This window comes from Stegastes partitus, unplaced genomic scaffold, assembly GCF_000690725.1.
Source record: "Stegastes partitus isolate 25-593 unplaced genomic scaffold, Stegastes_partitus-1.0.2 Scaffold1126, whole genome shotgun sequence".
NCBI classification, from domain to species: domain Eukaryota; kingdom Metazoa; phylum Chordata; class Actinopteri; family Pomacentridae; genus Stegastes; species Stegastes partitus.
This window is the reverse complement of record NW_007578857.1, coordinates 205436-230494: the sequence shown is the minus strand read 5'-3', so window position 1 is coordinate 230494 and position 25059 is coordinate 205436. Positions and strand designations below refer to the sequence as shown.

The 25059-nt window shown below is 40.0% G+C and overlaps 3 protein-coding genes across 3 annotated transcripts; 2 read left to right on the top strand and 1 right to left on the bottom strand.

Moving 5' to 3' along the window:
* The first annotated feature begins 431 nt into the window (after positions 1-431).
* On the top strand, positions 432-3548 carry LOC103368155 (coiled-coil domain-containing protein 43-like). Its single transcript, XM_008296422.1, has 5 exons — positions 432-622; positions 1233-1326; positions 2107-2242; positions 2406-2461; positions 2648-3548. The coding sequence occupies exons 1-5, from the start codon at positions 449-451 to the stop codon at positions 2833-2835; spliced, it is 648 nt and encodes a 215-aa protein (XP_008294644.1). The 5' UTR covers positions 432-448; the 3' UTR covers positions 2836-3548.
* On the bottom strand, positions 3200-9723 carry LOC103368158 (uncharacterized). The gene is made up of 8 exons (XM_008296424.1): positions 9661-9723; positions 8969-9141; positions 8657-8758; positions 6989-8462; positions 6138-6269; positions 4903-5077; positions 4683-4823; positions 3200-3207 (listed from the first exon to the last, which is right to left on the bottom strand). The coding sequence occupies exons 1-8, from the start codon at positions 9721-9723 to the stop codon at positions 3200-3202; spliced, it is 2268 nt and encodes a 755-aa protein (XP_008294646.1).
* Positions 9724-12844: 3121 nt separating this feature from the next.
* Positions 12845-15366, top strand: LOC103368154 (frizzled-2). The gene has a single exon (XM_008296421.1). It carries the CDS (start codon positions 12906-12908, stop codon positions 14550-14552), a length of 1647 nt encoding a protein of 548 aa, XP_008294643.1. The 5' UTR covers positions 12845-12905; the 3' UTR covers positions 14553-15366.
* The last annotated feature ends 9693 nt before the right edge of the window (positions 15367-25059 follow it).

Sequence of the window (25059 nt, the reverse complement as noted above, 5' to 3'; positions counted from 1 at the left end):
TTGGAGAATCGATGTAGCAATTTTGAAACGTGTATTTTAGAGTGAGTTTTATCCATGTTTAAGAGAAGAAAAAAATGTGAACTGCATAAATACACCAGCGTATTTACTGACTGTGGAAATTAATGGTTCAGTATTGCCAGACTTTAAGAAAAACTGTAAAGTGGAATGTACCGCTAAATGGAACTTTTCAGTCATAACAACTCCTCGAACTTAGTGCAAACAGCTGACTGCTACAAATATTTAATATAATCAACCTATCGGCTGTTGAATTTGTATATCCGCCTTTTACAACATGTCACACCATAGTTACCTGGGGCAGCGTGGTTACTTCGGCGTTGGTGTGAAAAAATAAAAGTGGGCTTAGAAACACCTGTGTCTATAGCTTGTTTTTTTCACAGGCAATCACAAAGGACAGCCAGGCGGCTAAGAAGGACCCCAAAGGGCCAAGATGGCTGCGCCCTTGACAGACGCCGGGGAGTTTGAAAGCTGGCTAAATGATCGGCTAGACTCGTTAGAAGTAGACCGTGAGGTGTACGGGGCGTACATTTTAGGGATTCTACAAGAAGAGGAGAGCGACGAGGAGAAAGAAGATGCGCTTCAAGGAATTTTATCCGCATTTCTGGTGAATATCCGAAGCGGCGTGTTCCGCTCAGCCACCGCGCCTGTGGTTTCTCATTTGTTGCTGTCCGTCTTGTCTGCCGGGTGGTACCTTGTGACAGTGCTGATGTCAGCTGTTATTTGTGGAGGTCGATATCGTTGTTTAGACGCAGCAGGGTTTCTTCAAGTCCACACACTCGGCAGAGAGATGAGCTTATATCTCCTGCCACACCAAACCCCATTCAAAAATCTGGGATTTGTAGATAGTTGTCGGCTCGATCAGTAGCGACACGCACCAAGCAACATATGAGTCAGTACTCTACAGTCCCTGAACGTTTTTTTTTTTTTTTTGGCATACACAGCTTAGAAAAAGCACTGTCAAGTTCACCGTGCTGTTTGGTAGAGATGCATGTTAGTAATTGTTTGACCATATTCACACTTGGAGTGAATAACGCAGTATTGATATGAATTATTGTAGCGTCTTTATTCAGGCTCAAACGTGTCACCCCCTGGCATTTAAATAAGTAATTGAATCATAACACCACTGTATTTATTCCATACTGAGTACAGAATTTGAGCTGTTCCTTGTACTTCACTTGCTTACACTACTTTGTAATGTTGTCATTTGTATGCAGGATGAGGACACTATGGAAGATGTCTGTAAACAGATCATCAAGGAGTGGACAGAGTATTGCAGTCGATCAGCAGCCAAAAGAAATGCTGAAGATGGTATTTATGTAACTTTGATTCATCTACTTTGATGATGTCAGTGAAATGTTTTTTTAATTTATTTTTTTCGTCAAGAAAGCTTGCATAATTCAGTAACTCTTTAGGAAGAAGCCATCCATGTTGGCAGGAATTTTACTGATCCTGCAGAACATCAACATACAGTACTGTACACTTAAATTGTACCTGTGAGTTAATGCAAATTTAAAAATCCTGCAACAGTGCAATCCAAACACTAGACATTTATATATACTAGATAGATAGATAGATAGATAGATAGATAGATATGGCAGTCAAAACAATCAAGCCAGCAGACTCATCAGCTCCTTTAAATCTTGAATAAACAGAGAAAAGACAGCTTGCTACAGAGTCTGTCTTTAATACTAGTTAAACATACAGAGGCATTAGCTCTTTCAGTTTAAGCTCCCTTGTTCTGAGTTTGAAACAGAGTGCACAGAGAGACTTGTCTTCATAAGAGATTAACATTTCCTGAAAAAATAAAAAAAAAAAGAAACAAAAACAGCTCCTGGGATTGCATAAAGTTTCTGTGGTTTGGTTTATGCCAGAAAGTAATTAACGCTGAGTTTGTTTTGTCAGTATTCTTGGAATGAGATTGTTTACTGTGTACATAGCCATAAGGATGTGCTATACTGTCTGCTCTTTCTGTTAACATACCTTCATAGTGACAGCAAAAAAGCAAGTACTTTTATTGCAACGGAAGGTACTAAATGTTGTCATTATTTGTTTACAGTTTGACTGTGCTCTGCCATTCCTTTTCTGTAGCTGAGGTCCAGGCCATTGCCAGTATGATAGAAAAACAAGCTCAGATTGTGGTGAAGCAGAAGGAGGTGTCTGCGGAGTCAAAGAAACGGAAAGAGGCCCTTCTTGCCCAGTACGCTAACATAACAGACGAAGAGGAATATCCTTGATTTTTAACAGTAAGACGACACACTTCTTTGACCATACAAAGATAGCGTCCATGAGCATAGTCATTGAAAGACGTAAGCAACAAAAAAAAGTTGTTGCGTCATCCTGTACAGTCGTGATTTCTAAGATGTCAGTTCTTTCCTTGACTAACACACTGAAGCTGAGGAAGAGGAGCCACAAAGTGGAAACGCCTTTGCTGGAAATGAAAAATGTATCCTTTTCTAGCTATTTGTGAACACATGCTTTTAAAAAAACACGTGACTAAGTCCTACTATATGAATGGGCAATGCTCTAGTTGTAAAACCATGATACAGTGTTAGAATTATTCACACCCTCTCAGTGGACATACGTAGTAATGATTATTTTGCATCAAGCTCTCCTTTACTGAAAGTGTCAGCTCTGTTCAAGAACACCAATGTGGAGGAGGTGCTCAACAGACAAAAGCAAAAGCGGGACCAGGCTCGTGAGGATGCTCAGAAGAAGAAGGAAAGTGACAAGATGCAGCGGGAGAAGGACAAACTAGCCAAACAAGACAGAAAAGAGAAGGAGAAGAAGCGTACACAGAAAGGTGAACGCAAAAGATAAAACCAAATGACAGGACACTTTGTATGTGAAACGTTTTTCTTACAAGACAAAGTTTAAAAAAAGAACTATTGTCTTCTACTCTTTTTAGCTAAACCTCCTCGGCACTGTCACTCATGTTTATCAGATCCTCCTTGTTAATTACATTATGTGTCTCATAATATGTGTGAAAATCAATGAACTGGATGTTGTGCAGAAACAAAATTCATTATATTTATTTCTGATTCTGATTTAATCAGATACAGATCGATGTTATCTTGGAATAAAGCTGCAAATCTTAATCTAAAGACAACTGTGATAGTCTCATATTGTTGGTCAACAAATGTGACACGTGCTGTGGCTAAGTGTTGACCAAGTTACCCCAAAATTATACACCTGAAACACAAATTGGACTGTTCATGGTAAAAATGGAGAAATCCTTGTGAAGCAGCTCAGTCCACATTTTCTGCTGTTGTCCTTTGTGCCAACACCTTGCAAATGCCTTCTTTTTTTTTTTCTGCACAACTTCTGCGTCAAGGCCGGTGCTGCTGTCAAACTTCATTGCTTGCATTTCAATGCTTTAGATTATAGTTTTACTGTGTATACATTTTGTTGGAGACTAAGAAGAAAGGAGCAGTTGGTAAATTATACCTCGAATATATCATGTACCATCATCTCAATGTTTATAATGAGGTTCAACATCTTTTTAAATGAATAAAAAAAGCATTTTTCAGCAATTTGGATTGCTTTATTAAGATTTTTTCAGATGACAACAATTAACAAGAAAAAACACAACAACAGCATTAAAATGACAGAGAATAGAACAACCTTGCCTATATTCCTGAAGCACTGTCAGAGGAGTCCCCCTGCAGGATGTCTAGAAGCTAAAGGCTTTCAGAGAAATTTTTTCTTGACTTAGCTTTATAATGAATACACACTTTGGTCCCTTGCTGACAAGCATTCACACTTTACGGATAATGTTTGATAATGTGATTAATGCATTTAAAATGTTTTATGCTGAACTTAGAACGCTTTAGCATGTTTACAATTCTGACAACATTTTATATAAATTAAACCGATTTATGATCTCACAGTTACCAACAGAAGAAAGAAAAGTTTCAGATACTAAATGAAACATTTTAGGAAAAATCATATAATTTAGCATGCTTATTATAAACGACTGAAATAGAACAAGTCGTACGACAACTGCGCTTACAGAATTATTTTTTAACTTAGCTGTGTTACATTTCACTGATGACTGACGACTGATATTGAACCCCTTTTCTAGATATTTTAGTATTGTTGGTACATTTCAAACTCTACCAAATTGCAGGTAGAAACCTTTTTCAATTACAGAATGTTTAAACATAAGAAAAGCTGATGCTGCAGAAATTAACTGGAACATTTCAGGAAATGATTTAATGTTTAGTATGTTTATTTTAAACTACTGCCATGGTGATTCAATTATTGCGTGGGAATACTCAAAACTGAGGTTCCATTACATTCCAGTAAATAAGTAAAACGATGAAGAATTCACTGAAATCTTCCACATAAATAGTGCCTTTAAATACAATCAGATTCATGTTGATTTGGAACTGACACTAATTAAATGAAGTTAAGATGCAGCAGGACAAATTACATTTCATGCAATTCCTACTTAGCTTCAAATTACTCATATCATGTTCTGCAGTGACCCCTGTGTTGCAGATAAAATATCATATTGACTTGCAGGTAAGTAATACGATAAGAACATTTGTTTGTGTCACTCTTCTGACTATGAGACACTAATAAATAGGGCACTCTGGGCACCTTTAACTTGGTAGATTATAACTGAAAAGAGCTAATTTCAAAAAGAGAGAAGCATTTCTCACTACATGTGTCCTCCTTGTTAACATGGTACTGCATCTTGCCAGCCTTTGGCAGTGTCATTTGAAGAGCACACCACAGAGCTGTACGGAGTTTCCTAGTGGAGGCAGCTAGGTCCTTCACTGAAATGCTCAACAACAAGGGTCCTAGGAAACAGAAGCAAGTTAGGTCCAGCAGCATATAAAGAGGACAATGTAGTATGTTTAGTTATTAAATATGGGTTACCTCTGTCCTCTGTGAAATGAGGTTTCTGTCGCTGGTGTTTGGTCATGTTTGCAGTGTCCATGCATCTTGCTTGTGTGATGCAAATAGCCATATGATGCCTCTTCAGTGCTGCGTGGATGTTGCTGCATAGAGGAGTGCTACACAGACACTCCATCCGTTCCAGAAGGCTTTCCACCTGCAACACACCAACATAATCTACGTTTATATTCCTTTCTCAGTTTTAGAAATGGATTTCATAATGGGGGCTGCAAGGTGGATCGGTGGTTAGCATTGTTGCCTCACAGCAAGAAGGTCACCAGTTCGCATTTCTGTGCAGAGTTTGCATGTTCTCCCCGTGCAGCGTGGGTTCTCTCCGGATTCTCCGGCTTCCTCCCACACAGTCCAAAAAGATGTTGAGGTTAATTGGTGATTCTAAATTGTCCGTAGGTGTGAATGTGAGTGTGTTTGGTTGTCTGTCTCTAAGTGTGGCCCTGTGATAGACTGTTGACCTGTCCAGGGTGTCCCCTGCCTTCGCCTTAAGTCAGCTAGGACAGACTCCAGCCCCCCCGCAACCCTAGTGAGGATTAAGCGGTGTGTAGATAATGGATGGATGGATTTCATAATGGGATATTCTCTGTATGTGAGTTCAAGAAAAACTATAGTAATATTTACTTTACTTGGTTTATCTATGTATGCCTTACAGTTTTACAAAACAAAAGTGATATAGCATCAAAATATATGTAAAATCTTAATAAAAAGGGATTTAAGTTTTTACCAGAACTAGATTTATAAACAAAAGCACAGCACTGGGTCAGGTAAAAAAAAAATTCGGGAGCACCCAGTCCACACAAAAACAATCAAACCCAGTATTTGGTCTTTCTTACCATGATCACTCATTAATCAGCTATTACACAAAATACAATGCACAGAAATAGTTCATTTATCAACAAGAAATTCTAAAACATTAACTTTTTATACTGGGTCTGTACATTGTAAGCACTCTGTACTTGTACTCTGTATGCAAGTATGTTTTTTTTTAATGATTGTGGAAATAAATGAAAATAAGACGAAACTAAATAATCCACTAAACTAAGGAAATCAGCTAAGAAATTTTGGGAGGAGTAGCTGTTTCGCAACTGAACTGAACTCAAATATTTGCCAAATAATTCTGTAAACCCTGCAGGACACAACAATGCTGCTGTGACAAAATTCGCCAGTGGGTGGCAGTGTGAATGCAATCAATTCAGGGGTCTCACCTTTGTGTATTGTCGTGTCTGATTAACAATCAGGTGGTCAATTGTTGTGGGGTATGGTGGAGTTTTGGGTAGGTTCATGTTGGTCACTCCTGCAGGCCCTTTCCTAAAAACTGTTTTAAGGGTGGCCTCTATCTAAAAAAAAAAAAACAAAGCAAAACATAAGAACATGACATCCTGATATTAAATAGTTTCTAAATTCAGGCCAACTCCATAGCCAACACAATTGCAAAAACACAGAATGTATTGTTTGCAGAGCTCATCTTAATAAAAATGAGCTAAAAATATATCTTGCATGGAATAAATAACAAAAATAATGAAAGATAATATCTTCTCTTTCATGTGTTTTGACTGCTAGGACACATAGACGTCGATTATCCTTGAGTGTGTCGTTGTGTGTAAAAAAGACAAACATTAAAAGACAAAAACATTGACCAAACCACTTTTAAACATTGGTACAAAACAGCTGACTAAATAGCAAAATAGTGTCTCCATGAGGAACTGAAAATACTTTTGCCCTCATCTTAAGGTGGAGTTGAATATTTGTCAGAACCTCGGCCCAAACTGGAAAATCTTTCCTCCCAGTATAGTAAAACTGTACAGTGCACACGGGCCTAATTAACAATATTAGAATTAAAGCTGGACCTCTGTAGATACGTTTGGCAGTTCAATAGCTCCAAATTACAAAAATACTTAGTACCATGTTTTTCATTAATAACTAAATAGGAATAAAGTAAACTCAATATCACCTGTACTCTTCCATTGAAACCACAAAAAGTGGCTGTTATACCATTCCTGATTATGATCCCCAGACATATTTTTACCTGACACAAATTCAGATTTTAATCGCATACCTTCTTTCTCTCCTTCTCCAGAAACCTCCATTGCTCGTAACACTCGCACAGGTAGAAGCAAGGCTGGATCACAGGTCCTCCCTGATTCATCAGCACTGAAGTCGTCATGGCAGAGGCCGGGACATGACAAGTGCTCTCTGCTCTGTGGGTCCTTATGTCACCGACGTAAGAGTTGAAAGCTTGAGAATCATTGGCTGATATCATATCACCCACATTAGCACCAGGAACACCACTACCATAGGGTAATGTGGATCTAGAGCTGAAGTTAGAGTTGATGGACATGCTGGGCTGCCTCCTGAGGTCATTTCCAGGATACATGAAAGGCATCACCTGCTGTACATTCCCTCCACTGAATATGCTGCTCTGAGACTGCTGGCTGCTCTGGAAGTCAAAGTGTGGGCTTTGTGAGAGGTGTTGTTTATCTCCCTCTCTCATGTGAGCGTTGGTTTGGGGCCTCCTAGAAAAGTCTTCTCCCAGTACTCCAGACATGTGCATCCTCTTTTTTTCTTTCTGTATCTGTGGCTTGATCTTGTTCTGTATCTGGCTCAGCTGGATATGATGGTTTGAATATTGGTTCATACTTACATTAATGTTCTCTCTGTGCACTGTCATTTTGTTTTGGTATTGGTTTGGGATGTTTAAAGGTGCAGAGAAGGGCTTTGATTGCTGGAAGCACTCTGTGTTTTGAGGGGTGAAATCACATCGATCTTGAAACGCATCACATTTAAATGTTTGTTTCCTCACTCCTTCAGTTCTTTCCCTCTGTCTTGTCCCAAATTCTCCCACCAGCTGTTTTGGGATCTGCATTGCGGGAGTACTTTGTGTTGACATTGCAGGGCTGGTGATTTCCCATTCTTCAGCCATGCTATCTTCATGGTGCATGCCCAATGCCAGCTTGTGTGTGTTTGGAAAGTCTCCATGATATACGCTATCAGCCATGACTGACTGAAAACTGCTGACTAGCTGGTTTATGTCTTCTGGCACATACTGCTCACTATAAATGGACTTTACACTGTTCTGAATCAAGTTATCTTCATGGAAAGGATCAAAACAGCTGCTGCTCGTTGCACTTTGAGGTCTAAAAATGTCACTGAGGTTGAGAAAATTATTCATAGGCTGTCCAATGCCTCTGTCATTATAAGCTGACATGCTGACTGGTTGTGTCTGTGATGGGTAGGTGCTTCCTGCATTGGGCATTGGTGCGACTGAGGGCAGCTTCTGGGCAGGTCGGCAGTAGCTGTCTCCGTTAGGCAAATTAAAAAGCCATGTTTGATTGTTAGCAAAGCCACTGGATTGTTGACTCAACTCCTTAACATCTTGATTCACTGACAGTTGCTGTGTTTTACCGAAAGTCTCATGGGATAGTTGGTTTGGAGGAAAAGAAGGGTTATGCTGTGTGCTAGCATCTGATTGAAAATACTGCAGCAGTTCTTCTGTCAATGTCTTAGGGGACCAGATGGGGTTGGGTATGCTCCTAAAATAACAATTGAGGACTTTCTTTAATGCCAGAGATCATAAAACTAATACAACATCTTCATTTTCAAAAGACTAACATAAAACAAACAAATAACAAATATTTCAGGTGGTTCAACTGTGACGGAAATCATACTATACATACTGTAATATATACCAAAATCTATAATGTAAAACACTCAAACCTTGACATACCCTTGGCAGAGGTAGCTGTCCTGTGAATCTGCTTCATCCAAAATATTTGACACTAGATCTTGCAGATCAGTCTCCCCATCGCAACCAGCAATATCAGGTTTTCTAAAAGCAAAAAAGCATGTTTGTTTTTTTTCTTTCACAACTTTACTCATATTGTCATGATAAGAATTACACCCAGTATGTCTAATTACGTCTAAAGAACAGAATAAAATCCCAAACCAATGACTGCACGTAACAGCAGTGTGATTGCACAAATGAACTACATTTTGGTTGAATGCTTCTGAACACAGTTAATAATAATAATAATAATACCTGCTTTTGATGCCGCTCTGGGAGCAACTAGTAAGCTTGTAGAGGTCATCCTGAGCATTGCAAGACCAGACAGTATAGGATGGGGTATCCTGTTCCTGCCATGAGGCATCAGGTATGGAAACAAAAGGCAATGCCATGCTGTTACTGTTTCCACCACCCACACTGACACCTGCCTGAAAGAAAAAAGCTTAATCAATGTGAAGCTCACCTGATAGACAATACAAGTGTATTTTGTTTCCTCACACAAGGCAGAGTGATGCAAAAAGTGCAACAATTGTTGGAAAAATTGTCATAGGTGTCACAGAAGCTGTAAAATGAGGAGAACCACTCTAACAGAATGTTAAAACAAATTATATGTTAATTAACCAATAAAAAAAAACAGTTGCTATCAATTCAAATGGAAGGTTTTGCTGTTAGTAATTCTTTTGACTAAATATTGTCACGGTTGGTCGGACTTGATTTTTCACTAATGTTTGGCATTTCACATGCCATAAAATATTCAGAACATCACCCACAGTTCGGCCTTGAAATGATAGACAGATAGATAGATAGATAGATAGATAGATAGATAGATAGATAGATAGATAGATAGATAGATAGATAGAAAGAAATTGGTATGTCTGATGATCAGTAAAATTTTGCAAATATGCCACTTTACTTAAAAAAGCGGCATAGCCATAATTGTTTCTTACCTGACGCTGGTATGTGTGAAAAAGTGAATTTGAAAGTGTGCTGTGATGCCGGTCAGACGCCATCTTTAACTCCCTGATGATTCCTTAGGAAACCATGGTCTGGCAAAAAAAAAAAAAAAAAAAAACTAAGTACTCACTGTAAATATTTAATATAGCCCAATATAGTAAATATGACAAACTAAGGAGATGCATAAACGGTGGAAATGATAAGCTAGCTACTGTTTCAAGGAAAGCAACCAACTGGCTTATCTACCGGATCTAACTAGCCGAGAAGTGTATTAAGCTAACTTTGATGCTGCTTTGGCTAATTCGGACTGTAGTTTTCCCACGTTTAAACTTTTGTCCTGTTGGCAAAGTTAACTAATTTTTCCTTTAAAAAGAAGGTAAAATTGAATGTGAGTTAAATTTACCCGTCAAACCCGGAGACAACTTACCGAATCGGTTTAAGAAACGGGAACTTTTGGAGTTTGACAGTTTTCTTGACAGTCGCCGGTTTGTCCTCAAGTGCTCTCGAGCCCCCCTCAATTCCACCCTGGGTGTTGCCCTCGCGACCTGAACGCTAATTGGCTGAGCCGGAGCGATTCTATTTTTAGTCCAATTAGCATAAAGACAGAGATCCAGCTGCATAGCAACATCTGGTGTCACCCTCCCCCATGGTTCAGGCCGCAGTGAGCCAGAGCAGGTGGTCCTGTCGCTTTACCTGCAGCTCATCCAGTGCTGTCCCCCTATTCTAGATCCCTGTCCAAGAGGAAATTTAGACATTATTGTTGTTTTTTTTATTATTATTTTTATAACGGCATCTTGTTTGCCATTCTGCTTTGTTCACAACACTTTTTGCAGTAGTTATTTTAAGGATTTTTTTTTACGGGTGTTTGTTTGTTTGTTTGTTTGCTTGTTTGTTTGACATTGTAGCAGTTTGGTTTATTTTAGCTTATTTAATTCAGTTTATCAGTCAGAACAAGTCTGACTATTATTATTATTATTATTGTTATTATTATTATTATTATTATTGTTATTATTATTGTTGTTGTTGTTGTTGTTGTTGTTAGATTTTTAATATAATGGCGTTTTGTATAACATATTACAATGCATTTTTTTAAACATTTTATTTATCTTTTTTTCAGTTTAATTAAGCTCTGTTAAATGATTTATTGATAAAAGCAATAAGAGTATTTCTGACCATTATTATCATTATTGTTGTTGTTACACGTTCTGTTTTGCATACAATGCCATCTAGTTCACCATACTTATTTTTAGCTCCCTTTTTTTCTTTTTATCCCTCTCCTTTTTTTTTTTAAGTTTTTTATTTTTTTTAGTCTTATAGCAATTAGAATTATTTGAGCTAATTCAGCTAGAGAGATAAACGGGGCATTTGATCATTATTAGTAGTACAAGTATTACATTCTAGTTTTCATATAATACCATCTTGTACAACATATGTTTTTAGTATTTACAGTAGTTTTTACATTAGATAAGTCAGAAATCATTCACTTATTTCAGCACTATTTATTCAAGTGTAAAAAAAAAAGACCATTAATATTACTACTACTACAACTACTACTACTACTGTACTACTAGTGTATCTCTTTTGAATTAAATCAGATTATCTTTTTTAATTATAAACAACCATGGCATAGGCAATACAAGGCTGATCTCATTCGATGTTACCAGTGATTCTTTCTGTAATTTAGTCCTTTACTTGTTTTTATTAAGGGTATTTATTTATTTATTTATTTATTTACTTCCTTACTTACTTACTTATTTAACATGTGCAGGAAGGATATACCAATTTGTTTTAAATGTCCATAAAAAAACTATGAAATCTTATCTAAAATCCAAATGTTCCTGTTGAAAATCACAGTAATACAACACTGTTTATTGGCAGAACAAAAAGAATTCTGGTAGGACTCAGATATAGACTATTGCAATACAATAAATGCATTATCTCTGATGTATAAGATGCATTTTCATGACAACATATGTGCAGCAAATGCAGAAATGTTAAATACCTGAACTGTTTAAACTTTTACATCTAAGTAGTCATTTATGTGTTCTTCTTTAGAAAAGTCTGAGGATGTGTAGAGTTTAAGGATTCATGTTTGCATTTAGAATGATTCAGTCCTAAAACACAGAATTTCAATTTCTAATTTGCAGCTGTGAGCTGTTTACTCACTTCGTCTTATTTCAAGCAGATAGAGTTCAGTTAAGTATTCCGAATATTTCACATTTAATGCAGCAGTAAAACTTGCAGATTGACCGATTGACAAACTTTAAGATGGAATGAGAACATGACGTGGACGCTGAAGTGCACCACTAGGTGGGAAAATGTACCTCCTCCTCCTCCTCCTCCTCCTCCCCCTCCTCCCATGGAGATGAAGGAGAACTAGAAAGTCTGGTTGGGCGACGCAAATCCAGCTGTGGAGTCAAGTTTGACAATATTAGTAAAGTACGATCAGTACACTAGATACGGTACCTTCAGAATAAAAGCATGCATAAACCGCCACAGAGCACAATTTGCATTTTATGTGTTTTATTTGTCAGTTTCAAATTAATGTGACTGTGGTGTGGTGATATTATTAAGAAAATATGAACCGGATGGGTGAATGTGTTCGATATAATATAGAAGCATTAGTGTTATTGCTTTGCTGTTATTGTTATTAGACATTAAAATAACTTACATTTTCTTTAAAAAAAAAAAAAAAAAAGCTTTAGTGTTAAACCTCACTACAAGGCACACTCTTGTAGGGAAAAAAAAACATTTGCCTTTTGTTACGTTCAATATTTGTGCTATTGTGCCAGCTCACTGAAAAACTGTCATACTTCACTTGGTGCAAAATCAACACATTAAAAATATGTGAATTATGAATATTTTGTACATCAGAAAACTATATGCAATGAAAACAATTGTTTTACACATACAAGGCTAATCTCATTTTGTCTTGGAATAAAAATGCCTATATTGTGCTTTTACTTTGAAAGACAGTTTGCAGTTTGTTTGTTACTGTGGCTGCCTTGACAGTGGAGGGGAAATCGGAGTTGTGGAAAAGAAAAAAGTCAGCCAGCAGTGTTCAAGTAGAGACTAAGCACAGAGAGAGGAGAGTTTAGGTCTTTGCTATTAAACTTTTTTTGCTTTAATAGTTTAAAAATAAATAAATAAATAGATACTGTCGCCGAAGAAGTGTTTGCAGAGCTGACGATACGCGATAAATAAATTTACAAGTTTAATCGGCCTCAAACTTGGAGAGATGACTTTTTGCAAGACTTGGTGTGTTGCGGTCCTGCTTCTGCCTCTGCTGATATCAGCTCAGTACCACGGGGACAACGGGATAGTGGTCCCGGAGCACGGATTTTGTCAGCCGATTTCGATACCTTTGTGCACGGACATCGCCTACAACCAAACCATCATGCCCAACTTAGTGGGCCACTACAACCAGGAGGACGCAGGGCTGGAGGTGCACCAGTTTTACCCCTTGGTGAAGGTACAGTGCTCCCCGGAGTTGAAATTCTTCCTGTGCTCCATGTATGCGCCCGTGTGCACAGTTTTAGAGAAGGCCATTCCTCCGTGCAGGTCGATCTGTGAGAGGGCCAAGCAAGGATGCGAGGCTCTCATGAACAAGTTTGGCTTTCAGTGGCCGGACCGACTGCGCTGCGAGAACTTCCCTGTCCTGGGAGACGGACAGATCTGCGTGGGCCAGAACGACTCCTCCACATCCACCGTCCCCACCACGACTGTTACGGGCACCCAGGACCCCTCCATAGTCCCCTCACATGAGAAGCCCTTCCGCTGCCCGCCTTCTCTGAAAGTCCCACCATATTTAAATTATAAATTTTTGGAGGAGAAGGATTGTGCAGCTCCCTGCGAGTCATCAAGGAGCGGTGGGAAGATGTTTTTCAGTGATAAAGAGATTCATTTCTCCCGCATATGGATTCTAGTTTGGTCTGTGCTTTGTTGTGCATCTACTTTATTCACAGTAACCACTTATTTAGTTGACATGCAACGTTTCAGATACCCAGAGCGACCCATCATCTTCTTGTCTGGCTGCTACACTATGGTCTCCATAGCCTACATAGCTGGCTACTTCCTCGGGGATAAGGTGGTGTGCAATGACAGCTTCAACCCTGATGGCTACAAGACCATCGTCCAAGGCACCAAAAAGGAAGGCTGCACCATCCTCTTCATGATGCTCTACTTCTTCAGCATGGCCAGCTCCATCTGGTGGGTCATCCTGTCCCTCACCTGGTTCCTGGCAGCAGGTATGAAGTGGGGTCATGAGGCCATCGAGGCAAACTCTCAGTATTTCCACCTGGCGGCCTGGGCGGTTCCAGCTGTGAAGACCATCAGCATCCTGGCCATCGGGCAGATTGAAGGCGACGTGCTCAGTGGTGTTTGCTTTGTGAGTCTCAGCAACCTGGACCCTCTGCGGGGCTTCGTGCTGGCCCCCCTCTTTATTTACCTCTTCATCGGCACCTCTTTCTTGCTGGCCGGCTTTGTGTCACTGTTCAGAATCCGCACCATCATGAAACACGACGGCACCAAGACGGAGAAGCTGGAGCGACTGATGGTGCGGATTGGGGTGTTCAGCGTGCTCTACACCGTCCCCGCCACTATTGTTATCGCCTGCTTCTTCTACGAGCAGGCCTTCCGCCCGCACTGGGAGCGGAGCTGGGTCATCCATAACTGCAGGAGCCTGGCCATCCGTTGCCCTCTGCAGGGAAGGCATCAAACACCACACATGACCCCTGACTTTACCGTCTACATGATCAAGTACCTGATGACGCTGATAGTGGGCATCACCTCTGGTTTCTGGATCTGGTCTGGAAAGACTCTGCACTCCTGGCACAAGTTCTACACGAGGCTGACAAACGGCAAACATGGGGAGACCACAGTGTAGAATAAATTGGCAATCTAAATGTTGCTGGGACTAATTTGTGTTCTATTACCTGTTCCTCGTGTGATAGGTAAGTTGCACAGTGAGTAGCTATAGGTTTATTTGCGTTTGCCTCAGCTTCATAGTCACTTATGCATGCCAGACTGAGGGTTAGGTTTTGACAAAAAGACAAGCTGGATAAACACGGACTGAACCTGACTGTCTGAACAAATAACAATCATGGCTACGGATGCCATGTGCTGAAATGCTCTCCTCATCCTCTCTGGCTCTTTTCTTAAAGCCACCATAAACTGCAGGGGAGTGATGATCCAGCAGCCAAGACCACAGAGAGGGAGGAAATGAGCTGTGGAAGAATTTTTTTCCCCTTGTCTGTACACATTTCATGTACAATTTAATGGAATTGTAAATAGTATTTGTAAAAACATGAAATTATATATTTGTATTTAAAGAAAGTAAATACTTTTCCTTATCTGCCAGTGTACCTGCTTTACTTACTGTTGCACATCCAGACATGCCTGTTTTTGTTCATTCCTTCTGATAAATTCTGTCTTTTTACGACAACAATGCTACAGTGTCTACATTTCAGTCTGTTGGATGGCTTTCAAGAAGTTTTTTTTCGAGCACACTGTACCATTATTCTTCTTTAACAAAAAACATGTGCTGAGTTTCTGCAGAATGTGCAGATATCATCAAACAGCTACATCAAATACCTAATTGTAGTTCAAGGAGGGAAAGCTTGTTCAGTCTTTTTCTTTCATTTTTTTGCCCTTCCATATGTTCAGTATTCTTTTCAATGATTAAATGCTCTTGATAACAAGCTATTTTCTTTGATAAAAGGACAGTTATGTTGTTTTCTCAAGGGGGTGAGTGTTGTGTCACACCTGAACATCTGTTGCCTCAGACTGGCAGGCAACAGTAAAAGAGATCATTGACTGGAGCCCTCTGGGAAATACAAGGAATGAGTTTATACTGACACTGCCAATTGAACACACCTTTCCTGTTAATCACACACTCTGTCAATATATTCTGAAATATTTCACATCTGTGTGTTTTGGGTCTGAGAAACCGGTGCCAACCTGTAAGAATGTGGCAGAGGGCTTCTTCGCACATGTGCACTAACATCGCCTTTAAGTGCTAAACAAAACAAGAAACTTGTAATTTTTTTTCCGAGAGGTTAAACCAACAGGAATCGTCTGGCAGGAGAAGTCTGTGCTGTTGCATAGGTGTGAAAATGTTCCTGCCTGCCTGTTTGGTGAAGGGAAAACAAGGATATTCAGCTATGCTGTCGTGTTACTTCTCTTGAACTGCTGTGTTTTGTGCCAAGTTGGAATCCCCCAAGCCATGCACGGCTGAAACTGAACCTTCTCTGCAGTGATGTCATGAAGTCGATGGGTGTGCTGGAGAAAGCTGATCCTCTTGCCTCAGAGCAGAGGCTCTGGGCTAGAAGTGAGCGTTTGAGAATGGCACGTACAAACCGTATGGTGTGTGCATTTAAATAGTTAGAGCAATGGTTCAGAGGGGCTCATAATGCTGCACATAATCTTTATATTAGGTTGTATCTTTCTGAGATGTGTTATAATTACTGGCAGGAGCAAATGAAAAGCCCACCAATGGATCTCTCTTATATCTCATGACCTGTTGGACAAGTTGATGTTTGTCTTTCTTATATCCTTACCAGGGGTTAAATAAAGACGGGTTGTAATAACAGACAGGTAAGAGTGATTAAAGGTAGGAACAGATACTCTGAGGGGGGAAAAACCATAAATCTACCTGTGGCTCTTCTATTCTGCCCATTTACACCCCCTCTCTGCCTCCACCCTCCCTCCCTCTCTCCGCTCAGATGAATGGGGGGAATGCGAGTGAGTCAGTGGAGCGGTGCTGGGCCTTTGCCTAGTGACAGACAGTCTCCTGTGTGCTGCTCACTTCAAAGCACCGCTGAAACCTGACTAGCTCCTTGTAAACAGTGCCGCCTGGCCCGAAGGCCCACTTCCTGCGCTTAACTCAACTTAATGGCTGGCTTGTTTGGCTTTGCACTGAAGCAGAGAAACGAATGAAGAGTGAGAGAATGAAGAGAAGCGGCATGTGGGTGGGGTGCTGGTGGTGAAGAGAGTGAGATTGTTTTAGGGTTTAGGAGAGGAGGGGTTTGGAGAGCGTGATGGAAAATTCAGTATTATTTGGGTTGCTTTTGTCTTTCTCCAGGGAAAACAACAAAGAAAGGAAGAAAAGGAGAGTCCAAATGAGAAGAGACGTGATTGTGATTTTGTGAATATTTCGTGAACTAAAACTGGATCTGAGACCATCAGAACTAAATGGAGTCAGATGCTGTGGTTCTAACGTATGCCAGGAAAAAGAAAAAAGAAAAAAATCACAAAATATTTTCTGTCAGTAAATTGTGTGTGTTGTTTATGTTCTGTGATCCATCTGCGATTTCATTTGGTGCACTTGACTTTCTCTATACGTGCAGAGAACTGCTTGGAAATGCAACACATTCAGGGTTATGATTAAAACTCCGTGTCAAACCTGCTGCACTAAACTGTTCTTACTAACTACACAAGAGGTGGTAGCTATCTACAGTCGATCCTGCTCACTTTAATGTTGGTGCCCAGTTTTTCAGTGGCAGCCGTCTCTCATGTTGTTGATCTTGCATCTTAGATCTTGCATGAAGCCGTTTCCTGCTTGCTTGAGGGCAAGAAGGGACAAGCCAAGGATCGGGGGTAAGACAGGAGGAATGCTTCACGAGTTGATATTATGATGTCGCTGTTATTGGAAGAAGGTCTTGGCATGTCAGAGAAGGATCATATTGTTAGTCACAAGCGCCTGTGTTCTTATTGGTACTATAGAGCCATTGTTTAAATTTGTGCCAATGTACAATGAGCATTTTTTACTGTGTGAGAGTTGCATCAGAATGCTTATAGATGGTTTAAAGTAGACAAAGGACTGGGGGGAAAAAAGGGAAATGTTAAGAAAAAAAGAGAGAGAAAAAAGTATCCAGACCTGTAGTATGTCTGTTTCTAATCAAATCTTGGCTGAAACTCAAGAAGAACTCATGCTCTGAAGGCTGGATTAGTTGCAGTCATACATTATCCTAACCATAGGAGAGTAGCTGAGATTTTCCAGAGCACATACTATATCTATCTGTCTTGCACTCCCTTGAAATCTCCACAGGAAGTGCAATATGTTCTTTCTCCTGTCATTGCTTTCAGAGGTGGCCACTGTGAATGGGATGGAGCGTAACAAGTTGGCAGGAGACTGAAGGTTTTAAATGTGCATTTCAGTTTCTGACTTTGATTCATTTCCTCCAGCTATAAATGGTCGCCGCGAGGAAGTGTCCTGTTTGTCATCTCTAAACTCCAGTGTTTTAAAACTTGACCTCCACTTTACTCTTGTTAAATTGAAAGTCATGTTTTTTTTTCATGAAAAGTATAGGATAAATACCCCATGATTAAGTTTGTGGTTTAAGAGCAGCTCAAAATAAAAATCTATTTTGAGTTATCTATTTGTTTTAATAATTATAATTATGATGATTTTCCTCCTGGTCTTTTAGGCTTGCATTACATTTTACAAGATGTAGCTTCTTAAATCACTAAACCATATTGCCCTAATATTCAATTACAGTAGAAACTGGAACCCGCTGAGCCTCCTATCTTTCTTGGCGGTTCATTTTTATGCCTCATGCACACCATTTGTCTGTTATTTTATTGCTCATATGTGCGCAGACCACGCAGGAGTGGCTTTGACGAGAAGACAAACAGCAAACTGTTGAGACTGACTCAGGGATGCGAGGGGAGTTTACTTTGCCCCCTGTCTTTCGGGGCAAGGGTGCATATGGCATCAGGGTAGAAAGTGGGGGAGTGCATCAGAGCGTCTCCAGCTGCTAAGCAGAGAGGTGCCGACAGCTGCATGACAGATATTTTGGGAGCCTGCAGCACGCCTGGGATAATAATGGTGTTGATTGGGAGGAGTGTGTGTGGAGGGAATGGAATGGTTAATGTGCTTCCAGACACCACAGTGTGTACACAACCAATACCGCTCTCATAAACTTTCGGGGTGATGGCGCAAGTAGCAAATGATAACACGAGAAGGGACATGGAGGGAGGTGCAATGTTTCACTTTTTACTACTGTGCTGTGTCATTGTTTTAGAACTTGTCACAATTTATTACGTTTATTGAAATTTAATGCGGTCGTTTTTTATTAAGTCGAACATTTGGGGCTGAGCAGCCATGGAAACTCAGCACGCAAAGTACGTGTTAATGTATCAGAAAGAAATATAATTTAAACAAAATCTGATTTAGCAATACCGGTGGTCTTTAGACAAGAACTTCCCACGATGGACCGCCTTTTAAGTCATGAACACACTAATAGTTCTGAGCATTAATTTGCATTTGATATGTTACCTTTAACTGCGCCTGGGTGTCTTAAATGAATCTACAGCATGCTGTCTACTACCATATAGAATATTAGTTTGCCATATTTTGTTTCATGTGCACAGCCGTGAAAAATCAGCATATAATAATTGACTTCACTTTAGAACCTGTGGAACCTGACCAGTCCTCTCACCTCCTGTTTAATATTGCTGTCGAATAGTGCAACAATAACTCTGCGTTATTACATTTAGGCAACATATCTATTTCTGCCCCTTGCCTTGAAGCACAATTAATACCCTGCAGATACATTACAAAGTGGTAAAATCATTCTTATTGATCCAATAATGGTATATTGAAGCACTCTGAGCACCTGTATCTGCAGGTAAACTGGGTGTATTAGACAGAACAAGGTAGTAATACTCTAATCCAATCTGCTACTCTCCCGTGGGCCTCAGCGAGGCCTCGGGCTTCGATGATGACTTATTGAGTCGGCTCCTCGCTGGCGAGCGTGTCCCCCTCCTCCCCCCCCTCTCCGTTTTAATGGAGGCCCTCTTAACAGCTCTTTCTGAGGAATTTACAGCCTTGGCCCCATCTCACTCCAGTCCAGGAGAGGGAAAGCGGGAGGGAAACACACTGCAGCCTTGTCCCAACAGAGCCAGCAGTGGAAATGTACAGCTCCAGGCAGGGTGGCAGCAACGCTCCCATGCGAGTGCACATGTGTCCATTTGTTTGTTTGTTGATTTAGATAGCCATTAGCTACTGAACTATAACAGCAGCTACTTAAATGGGGGGTACATGTAGTATATTGACAATACAGGTATGATACAGGTAGTGTTTAGTGTCTGTATTCGCGTAAAAGTCAAAAATATATGACAAATGTTAAGACAAAAACAACAAATGATGTAATCGTTCAAATCCTGTCAAGTACATAAGATAGTCTGAATAATGTCCCCTCTTAAAGAAGTGAAAAGTGAAAGAAAAATAAAATCAAAGAGTAACTTAAAACACATGAAAGTGGGATGTAAAGTTCTGTAAATCTCTATCACACCCTAAAAAAACGAAACAATCTCATTTTAGGCCGCACAATCTTGTGTGTAAAAAGTTACGATGAGACTGTGTTACTTTTTGAACAAAAATCTGGTAATGAATTCCATGCAGCCGTTGCACTGACTATGAGTAAAACTAGTTCTACATGGGGCCAACAGAAAGCTTTCCTCTGATGCTCTAGTAAAACAATGAAGTATGTCTGGAAAAGCAACAGGTTTCTACATGTCTGCACAATATTTCTTGGTTTTTATTAGTGATGATATTTCTTGTAAAGCACACTAAAGAGCAACAGAGCCTGTTTCTTACACGTATTCTCTCTTTCTAAGTGTGTTCACTACGTGCTTCTGAGCTTGTGTTCATGTGAGTAAATCTAAGTGAATGAGTGAGTGGTTATAGGAGGGCTCCAGTTCTGTAGGTTCTCTCTGTAATTTCACTCTCTGCACGGCATAATCGCTTCCATGTGGGCCCTCACCAACAACAGAGCGGTGGAGGGGCCTCATTGCAAAGGTGGGAGTGAAGCGCAGACACATACGCGCTCACAAATGCTCTTTCTGGTAGAAAAGGACTCCTAATCTCACTAATGTAGCAGGCAGCACAGAGATTGACGGGGTGTTACTTCATTGCTTTGCGATGGTTTCTGAAGGCTCTTTAGAGTTAAATATAAGAACAGAAAAGTATTTTGGAGGGCCGTTTTTTTTCTTTGGCACATGAAACCACAAAAGTATGATGTCTCAGACCTGCATGCAGCGCAGATAACATCTGTTTATTCCAATCTCTCAATTTGCGAAATAGCAGGAAGTCCAGTGTGCCTAATTTGTGCTCATTAGTAATTTCCTTTAGAGATATTAAGATCTTTTGTGGTTTTCCTTTGCATCCTATGAGTTTTTGTGCGTGTGTGGTGTTTCCCACCACACATGCTGAGCTGTTGGCTGAAATGCCCCGAGGACCGCTGGTCCAGACAGTCACGGTCAATGTGTGAAACCAATGGAGCGAAAAACAACAAGACCTTTTGCACAACAGGGTCAACATTTAAATACACCTCTGCAGAGCTCATTTGCTGGTTGACACACAGGGAGGAGAGATTATTAGGTACAAGAAACCCTGACAGGACAGGACAGAGGGCGTTTTAGGATGTATGTTCAGGTCAGAAAATTTTAAGACATGGAATGGAACATGTAATACATTTTGGAGTCATACATTGATGTAGATTGTTTTTTTTGTTGTTGCTGTTTTTAACACTTTGCCAAAAATGTGATTAGAGCTAGTTTCTTATTGTTGTGGTGAACATCACCCCCTACTGTTCTGACACATATACTGCTGCAAAATACACCATTTAACGACGTAAAGACCAGGCAAATAAAATGAGACAAAAGGGTGTCTCACCAACAAAATAGGCAGCTACCAGATGTAATCATGCATAAATCTATGCATTTACTGGATAAGTTTGACAGCCTACAATTTTATTAAAAAAGGCCCTTTGGAATAACATTCCCACTACACACCCACTTTTATTGTCCAAGAGTGAAGGTGTGGCTAAATAGCAGCTTTGGCCTTTTGGTGCGACAGCCAGAGGAAATCTGTGAGTGTTTGTCCTGCCTGAGAGCTGCCAGGAGGCAGGTCAGAGGTCACTGGTCTTCTGAAGTGCTGCACTTTTCACTGCACTTTGTAAACTACATAATTTTATATTTCTATGGCCTTACAGTCTGCTTAATATTTTTTATTTTGCCTTCTGGGTACTGCTTTTGCTTTTGTCTCTTGTTTGGAAAGGTCCTAAGTAAATAAAGTTATCATGATTGTAATCATTATATTTGCAGTGAAAGATTGTGTGTATATTTCTTTATAAAGTAAGCACAAGTGATGTCAATGTCAATATATTCTTCAAGCCACAAATCTGCTGGCTGTGAATGCATAAAATACCGATATTATTAAATGGTAAACATGAAAGGATTTTTTTTACCCAGTAGATTGGCTGCGGGCTGCAAGGTGGTGCAGTTGGTAGCACTGTTGCCTCGCAGCAAGAAGGTTGCCGGTTCGCATCCTGGTGGGGGCACCGGAATCTTTCTCTGTGGAGTTTGCATGTTCTCCCCGTGCAGCGTGGGTTCTCTCCGGGTTCTCCGGCTTCCTCCCACACAGTCCAAAAACATGTTGAGGTTAATTGGTGATTCTAAATTGTTCACAGGTGTGAATGTGATTGTGCTTGGTTGTCTGTCTCTGGGTGTGGCCCTGCGGTGGACCGGCAGCCTGTCCAGGGCGTCCCCTGCCTTCGCCCTAAGTTGGCTGGGTTAGGCTCCAGCCCCCCCGCGGTAGATGATGGATAGATTGGATGCCTTTCAAGCACTGACATTTTTAACAGAGGACACAATCCTTGTTTTGGATTAGAGTCCCATTAACTCCAAATCAATCTCTGCATGTCTGAATTTCTCATTTGTGTTGCTATTTATGGACCTGTAAAGTAGCATGCAGCATTTTAATCTTATGTCAGAGAATAAACCCTCCTCTAGTCTCCTATTTGCTCTAAAATGTTCAAGATTTTACTTGACAGAACAAAATGTATTTATTTAACCAGGTTGCTGCTAAAAAGACTAATGGATGACACATCATAGATGCTGATAGATTAAGCTGGGGCTTGCCAGTATCCATGATATATTTATGCAATAACTTATCAGTGCTGACCCAATAGTCCACTGGGAGAAAAAGTGTAAGCATCATGCTCATAAATTGTATGTGATGAGGCCCCAATATATACATCTGCTGCTGCAGGTAAGGACGACAAATGGAGTATATCAAATTAACATCTTGGATACAATGATGCTTTCTTGCAAAAACTTGCTCATTTATAAAACTGAAAATGCTGATTTTTAGAATATTACTGAAGTGAGTAGTGTGATGTATCATAACACAGTATTGCAAATCTGGGCAATTACAAGAAGCTTCAAACCTACATATCAAATACTGTTTGCATTTCCACAGTTTACCTCTAGATGGTGCCAGTGTCCTCACTGTTAGTGATGGCTCAAGGAACTGACTTCTGCCAAAGGTAGCAGCAAAGAGATGCAATTACCTGAGCATGCAGCTTCAGATCACTATAGTCGGGAGGGATTCCTTTGTTAACCCTTTAACTGCCGTTCAAACAAATGGGTGACCAAATTTTACCCCTTACCGTTAACTGAAAACCTCACCTGGGCTCTTGCGCATTTTCACAGCACTTGACCATCATTTTTGATAACAAATACAACCAAAAAAAAAAAAACACCTGACACCAGAGGGCACTGTACTTCACTTGTGCAAGCCTGATCATGTAAAGGTAATTGCATGGTGTTTATCTTTTGTATTCTCATACATGTCATGACACTAGAAACACATACGGTTTTCTTTATTTCTGCACCACTTTTGTCCATTTGCATTCTTAGCATGAAAAAGTGATTTATGATATTGCATTGAACAGATTGACGTAAAAATGAACTGCTTATATTTGGTGGATTTATGACTAATCCATTGTTAGGTACTTTTTTATATATAAATTGAATTTTCTTATTTATGTATATTGGTCATAAGTCATTCCCGTTCTATCTTGCTTCTTATGTTAAAGAATGCAGTCTTATATTAGTAGCAATGTTTGATCTACACATCTTACTTCCAGTATTTTTAAATTTGCATTTCATTAAAAAATAAAAGCCCTCGGTTAGTTTTTTGCAACACAATGTCATGGTTTCATGTTCACTCATGTTGCACCACTCTTGTTTTTGAAACATGATTAAGATTCCGACCCACAGAACAAATCCTTTCGTCACTCTGCTGTGACTATGCTGTGACTATCTCCAGTCTACATCTATTCCATTATGCTCCGATGGTAGATAGTTCTGTAATGACATGGAGCTTTTAGTTTTATCACAGGAGTCAATCAAGGACAAAGACCAGACCAAAATACCTGCACACATACCTATCAGCTGCAAAGCCCGTAGAGGGGGAGGTAAAAAAAAAACGGTTCAGAAATAATGATTCACTCAGTGTCCCCTCCTGCTCCAGACTCTGCTGTGTGTACGTGGTCCCGAGACTAAATGACATTAATTATACTGCCATACACAAAGACTCTGTGGGAGAAATGCAGCATTGTCACACTGTTTCCTTTTAATGAGCGGCTCTGGAGCTTGAGAGTTTCTGCCAGTTTTCTGTGTATGTTGTCTTTCTCCCAGGAAGCTGTCACATCTTATTTAAAGCTTTGAGTCAAACCTTATTAGATGCTGTGTCTGTCATAATATGCAACATTGTGCGACAGCAGGGATTTTGTTTTTGTACTCTCTTTTAATATTGCAACAACTGTAGGCTTCACCTGAAGGGTCCACTGGAGCACCCTGCTGAATAACTCACACAGTTGCATCTAGTATGTACTATTGTATGGCATTTTCAATGTGTGGCTACTTTTAGTTCAGTGTAAGGCATGGAGGATGTCAATCGCCAGTGAGTGTAGTTCAAGAAAGAAAAAGCATATATGTGGTCTTATCAGCAGTTTTCTATGAGTTTGGCAATCTGCTCAGTAGTGTATCTGACATTTTTTTATTTGAAAAGAGAAGGTCGAGAGAACTTAAGTGGCTTCATTCCATCTCTGAGTTCATTTTTCTTTTACAGAGATGATGCTTGGCCACTTTTACTGCAGCTCTTACTGAAAAATGCTTTCTGCTATTGTGGAATGATTATCACAAATCTGGCCCTTTTAACAGTGGGATATGCAGTTGTGTATATTTATTGTGGAAAAAGCCTCTAACAACGATGTCCTGTGTGTGAAGCCTTTTGGTAAATGTTTGATTTGGGAACCCTCCTCTCACAGAAACTAAAACAAGCCCCTCGCAGTGCTATTCTTTGCGATCACTGGTGTGGAATTGAGGAAGCTGGGATGGGAGTGGAGTGGAAATGATGTTATAATCACCTCAGTGGGCCTCTGCAGTGTTCTCTGACATTCAGCACTTTTAATTCAGTTAACTCACGAACGCTGGATTTTGACATGTCAAGTGTGGTTAGGTCGATAATTGTTACACATTTGTTTTCTCGTGATTGCATCCTATAATAAATAATTCAGATTTCACTCAACCTAATAGAGAGC

Bases quoted from the DNA above. Each gene is read 5' to 3' on its own strand.
- LOC103368155 (XM_008296422.1), top strand. From the start codon at position 449: ATGGCTGCGCCCTTGACAGACGCCGGGGAGTTTGAAAGCTGGCTAAAT. The intron at 623-1,232 runs GTGAATATCCGA...ATTTGTATGCAG, and splicing joins GAATTTTATCCGCATTTCTG to GATGAGGACACTATGGAAGA. The intron at 2,243-2,405 runs ATATCCTTGATT...TGACTAACACAC, and splicing joins AACATAACAGACGAAGAGGA to TGAAGCTGAGGAAGAGGAGC.
- LOC103368158 (XM_008296424.1), bottom strand. From the start codon at position 9,723: ATGGCGTCTGACCGGCATCACAGCACACTTTCAAATTCACTTTTTCAC. The intron at 8,463-8,656 runs GTATGTCAAGGT...TTGTTATTTTAG, and splicing joins GACAGCTACCTCTGCCAAGG to GAGCATACCCAACCCCATCT. The intron at 6,270-6,988 runs GTATGCGATTAA...TTTTTTTTTTAG, and splicing joins TGGAGAAGGAGAGAAAGAAG to ATAGAGGCCACCCTTAAAAC.
- LOC103368154 (XM_008296421.1), top strand. From the start codon at position 12,906: ATGACTTTTTGCAAGACTTGGTGTGTTGCGGTCCTGCTTCTGCCTCTG.